Source organism: Octodon degus, unplaced genomic scaffold (genome assembly GCF_000260255.1).
Source record: "Octodon degus isolate 3935 unplaced genomic scaffold, OctDeg1.0 scaffold00130, whole genome shotgun sequence".
In the NCBI taxonomy this organism is placed as follows: Eukaryota; Metazoa; Chordata; class Mammalia; order Rodentia; family Octodontidae; genus Octodon; species Octodon degus.
Window position 1 is genome coordinate 2,874,495 of NW_004524706.1, and position 5,237 is coordinate 2,879,731.

The 5,237-nt window shown below is 37.2% G+C and overlaps 1 protein-coding gene across 5 annotated transcripts in view; it reads left to right on the plus strand.

Moving 5' to 3' along the window:
- The window catches only part of Zmym1 (zinc finger MYM-type containing 1), a 27,748-nt gene extending 23,615 nt beyond the window's left edge, over positions 1–4,133 (plus strand). For 3 of the 5 annotated variants that reach the window (XM_012516871.2, XM_023701098.1, XM_023701099.1), the window contains 3 exons: positions 722–859; positions 1,033–1,070; positions 1,568–4,133. In XM_012516871.2, the coding sequence (XP_012372325.1) occupies positions 722–859; positions 1,033–1,070; positions 1,568–3,853 (2,462 nt within the window). In that variant the 3' untranslated portion in view covers positions 3,854–4,133. The remainder of the gene's footprint in view (positions 1–721; positions 860–1,032; positions 1,071–1,567) is intronic. The other 2 variants (XM_023701100.1, XM_023701097.1) reach the window with 2 other exon arrangements.
- Positions 4,134–5,237: the final 1,104 nt, after the last annotated feature.

Below are 5,237 nucleotides of genomic sequence, written 5' to 3' on the forward strand. Positions count from 1 at the left end.
ATTAGTTTATTAAATACATTTCTGGTAAGAATAGTTCTCCCCCCCCCTTTGGTAGAACTGGGGATTGAACTCAGGGCCTTGCACTTGCCAGGGAAGCACTTATTCCACTGAGCCATCTCCCCGGCCCCAAGAATAGAATCTTAGCCAGGTGTGGTCACATATCCTGTAATCCCAGAACTTTGGGAAACTGATGCAGGAGGCTCACAAATTCAGACCCAGCCTGGACAACTTTCCAATTTAGCAAAACCCTGTCTTAAAAATAAAGATTAAGAGGCTTGAAGCTGGGCATGGTGGCTGACACCTGTAATCCCTGCGTGTAAGAGGCTGAAGCAAGGGGATCACCACCAATTCAAGGCCATCCTGGGCTGCTTAGTAAGCTTGAGGCCACTAAACTATAGTAAGATCCTGTCTCAAAGCAAAACAAAATAATAATTTTTTTTAAAAAAGGGTTAAGGATGTAGCCCTAGCAAAACTTACTATAGTTCCTAACAATACTAAGATATTTTGTATTTGCACTGTTCCTTGAAACATCTTTGGCTTTTTTATATGGTGGGGGTTTGGTTTTTTTGTGGAACTGGGGATCCAGCTCTGGGATTTATGCATCCAGATAAGCACTCTAGCTACATCCTTAGCCCAGAATACTTGTCAAACATTGCTTTCTGATTGATTGATTGATTGACTGATTCTGCCCAAATTATAAGAATATTTTTATTTTTACCAGTAAATGTTTCCACAATGCACAGTATTTCGATGGAGCACCTTTCTCCAAAGAAAGATTTAATTCCAGTCATAAGCAATATAATGTCATTAGCAGATAATGATGCTGCCCTGCCCATCATGAACACAGAGATCTTGCAAGGTAAAAGCTGGTGTGCAGACATTTGACATAGAAACAGTCTTGTCATGCTTACTGAATTTGTTTGTTACATTTTGGGTTTGTTTCCTGATAGGGGATAAGTCATTACTGTTTATGAGGCTATTTTGTAGATGATGGTATGAAATCTTGAATTATGCTTCTGTTTATTTTAACAGGTACAGTTTCTTCAGTACCAGCAAATGTCATTACAGATGTAAGTTTTATCCTAATTGTTTTGGGTACATACGTGAATGTGTTTATAAGAATGTTTACACACGTCTTATTAGTCATATTGTTTTCTTTGGGAGGTTATATTTATTAAACAGCTCTAGGCATCCAAACAATAAAAACTATGTTAAAATTATATACCAGAAGGACTTTTTAAAGATTTAATGCTACATCTACATTGCAGATTAGTTACAAGTAATGGTTAGTCAAAAAGCAAAAAGGTTAAAAAAATTTATTTAACTGTGTTACTAGAATAGATGCTTGCTGGGGAGATGGCTCAGTGGAATAAGTGCTTCCCTGGCAAGCACAAGGGTCTGAGTTCAATCCCCGGTTCTGAAAAAAAAAAAAAAAACAAAACAGAGTGAGCATGCTGCCTAATCTGAAAATCTGAAACCTAAAGTGCTCCAAAATAGAATAGATGCTTGATGTTTTGACTCTTGGAAAACTGCTAAAACCAGAGTTATTTTATCATTTTACCTACAGATCCCAAAGAGTTCACCCAGGGACCCCGGCAGTGGTGCTGTTAGCGGGGTGGAACAACCAAGCCCCTTGCCGTCCCCTCCAGTACTGGGTCCGTGCACAGCTGATGCCAGCATAGAAGTGCAGAAAGGGGAAGCGCTAAGCCCGGATCCTGCGTGCAGCGTGAAAGTGAGTAATGGACTCTCTCATACAAAATTCACATCGAAAGTGCACAGAGTTAAAGATAGGCCACAGAGCATTAGAAAATCTTGGTGTTCAAATCGTCAGCGCATAAATATAAATAAAAAAGATGTAACATTTTGTTATTCCTGCCAGTTGTTCTGCCAAAAAAGTTTTGGCTGTGGAGGAGAGTCATTTCCAACCCAAGGAACTTCGAACTGGAAAAAAATGCTGGAAAAATTCAGAAAGCATGAAAAAAGTGAAATGCATTTGAAGTCCTTGCAGTTTTGGAAGAAATACCAGTTTTGTACTGAAGCTGTCAGTGATAATTTATCTAATCATCCAAAGCAGATTGAGGAGCAAAAACAGTACCTAAAACTTATAGTTGAAAATATTTTGTTTCTTGGAAAACAGTGTTTACCCTTAAGGGGCAATGACCATTCTGTTTCTTCTGTGAATAAAGGCAACTTTTTAGAATTGTTAGAAATGAGAGCGAAAGACAAAGGAGAAGAAATATATCAACTTACGAATTCACAAGTTGATTTCTATAATAGTACACAAATCCAAGCTGATATTTTTCAAGTAATAAAGATGGAAATGTTGCAGGATATTGTGAATGAGGTCAATGCCTCCTCAGCTTTTTCAATTATATGTGATGAGATAACTGGTAATGCCACCAAAGAACAGCTTTCAGTTTGTGTAAGATACCCACAGAAAACATCCAAGGCTATTGTAATTAAGGAAAGATTCTTGGGGTTTGTTGATAATGAAGAGAAGACTGGGACCCACTTACACAGCAGTATCAGAACTTATCTGCAGCAAATTGGAGTTGATTTTAATACAATTTGTGGCCAGGCCTATGACAGTACTGTCAACTTGAGGGTCAAATTTAATAAAATTGCAGCAGAATTCAAGAAGGAAGAGCCAAGAGCTCTGTATCTACATTGTTATGCACATTTTTTTGATTTAGCAGTAATTAGGTTTTGCAAAGAAATAAAAGAACTCCGAGGTGCTCTAAATACCCTAAGTTCTTTGTTCAATACTATTTATGTGTCTGAAGAAATGCTGGCAAAATTTCAAGACATTTGTAAGCTAAGTCAAAACAAAACATGCAGTAAACATACATCACAGTCGTGCTGGATAGTCCATGACCGGACATTGCTGTCTGTGATTGAGAAGCTTCCAGAAATCATTGAAACACTGGAGGTTGTGTCAGGCCATTCTTCAGACACAAGTTTGGCTGATGAATTGAATGATTTGTTAACACTGGTTTGCAAATTTGAGTTTATTTTTTGTTTAAAATTCCTTTATCGAGTGCTAAGTGTTACAGGAATTCTTTCCAAAGAGCTTCAAAGTGAAACCATAGACATTTTTTCTTTGTCTTCAAAAATAGAAGCCATTTTGGAATGTTTATCATCTGAAAAAAATGATGTATATTTCAAAACTCTCTGGGATGGAGCACAAGACATATGTAGAAAAATTATCAGTGAAGGTTTTGAAGTTGAAAAGCCTACCCTCCAAAAAAGAAGAAAAATTCAGAAAACAGATGCTGACAATTCAGAGAATATGTTTTTTCCTACTTCAACAGAAGAACAATATAAAATTAATGTTTATTACCAAGGATTGGATATTATATTACAGAATTTAAAATTGTATTTTTCAGAGTTTGATTATTGCAAAATGAAGCAAATTTCAGAGCTATTACTTAAATGGAATGAACCATTAAATGAAACAACAGCCAAACATGTTCAAGAATTTTATAAACTTGATGCAGATATTATCCCTGAACTTAGATTTTATCGGCACTATGCAAAACTCAACTTTGTCATAGATAATGCTTCCATCAATTTCCTTACTCTTGGCTATCTATTTATTCAGCATGGTCTTCACAACAATATTCCTTGTATCTCAAAGCTATTACATATTGCTTTGTCTTGGCCAGTTACATCAGCAAGTAGTGCAAACTTGTTTTCTACACTGCCTCGTCTTAAAACATACTTATTTCATACTATGGGACAAGAGAAGCTTAGTGGCCTGGCCCTAATGGCTATTGAGCAGGAACTGGTAAACAAATTGATGGAGCCTGAAAGACTCAGTGGAATAATAGAGAAGTTTATCAGTCGAATGTAAGAAATACAGTACCTACTAATTGGAATTTATGTAACACAATTTTATCTGCTTGTAATACTGGTTTTTGTTTCTGTTTTGATTTGCTTTTTCTTTTCTTTTCACTTGTTTCTTTGAGATGTGGTAATTGTTTTTGCTCACAGCTGGATGGGAACTTGTGAGCTCCTTTCTCAACCCCCCAAGTAGCCAGGACTCGGGCATGGCAGTGTGTGCAGCCTGGAATCCTAGTTTTCTTTTGTTAGTGATCTTCCTGTTTTCAGCCGCCCCAGCGCTGGGATTACGGGCATGCGCCACTGTGCCTGGTCTCAGCGCGCCTGGGGGTGGGACCAGCGTGGCATGTGGTGCCCAGGATCAAACCCCAGTCCTTGTGCTCCCTTCAGAGGCTCTTCTTCCACTGAGCTATCTCACTGGTCCTTGGAATCCTAGTTTTCATTTCAAAATAATGTCTCTCTTTTATGAAAAGAAAATTTGTTTCAAAAGAATATGTAGTATATTCACATTCAAAAGACAACAATATACAATATATTTCCTTCTTTTTGAAGTTCCTCCTTCCTAAAGTTTTATCAGGTCCTTAAATATCTTGTTAGAGATATTTTCCATAGATGGTACTATACAGTGTACACTAATCTTCGGCTTGTACTTTCTACGTAATATTTTTGAGATTGTCTTATGTCAATAAATGATTATTTTTTTACAATTACAGAATGTTGTAGTGTATAAATATACAATAATATACCTTGTGTGCAAGTCATTTGTACATAATAAATTGCTGTAAAATATAAAATTAGAGCTCCTAGGTCAGAAGGCTTGTGCTTTTTTTTAAGTAAGATCTTACTATGGTTCCCATGCTGGCCTCATACTCACGATGCTTCTACTTTAACCTCCCAAATAGCTAGGATTATGGATATGTGTTGTTGTACCTATTTTGTGCATTTTAATTTTTGGCAGATCCTGGAAAATAGCTTTCTACAAAGATTGTGTCAATTTATGGTCCTACTAACAGTATACATGTATCCCTGTTTCTTCAGTTCTGTGTGTGTGTGTGTGTGTGTGTGTGTGTGTGTGTGTGTGTGTAAGCAGGATCTCACTGCAGAGTTCAGGCTGGACTTGAACTCAGAACAGTTATTCTCCCACAACCACCTGAGAACTAAGATTACAAGTATGCATGACCAGGCCTGGCTCTTTCAATCTGTATAAGCAAAGTTAATCAAATGTTTGGAGTCTTTGTCAGTTTGTTAGTTGAAACGGTATCTATTTTCAGTAGAATCTTCCTTCAAGAATAAGGTTAAATGCCAGGGAGATGTTTCAGTGGAATAAGCCCTTCCACGGCAAGCGCAAGGGCCTGAGTTCAATCCCTAGTTCCGCAAAAATAAATAAATAAATAAAT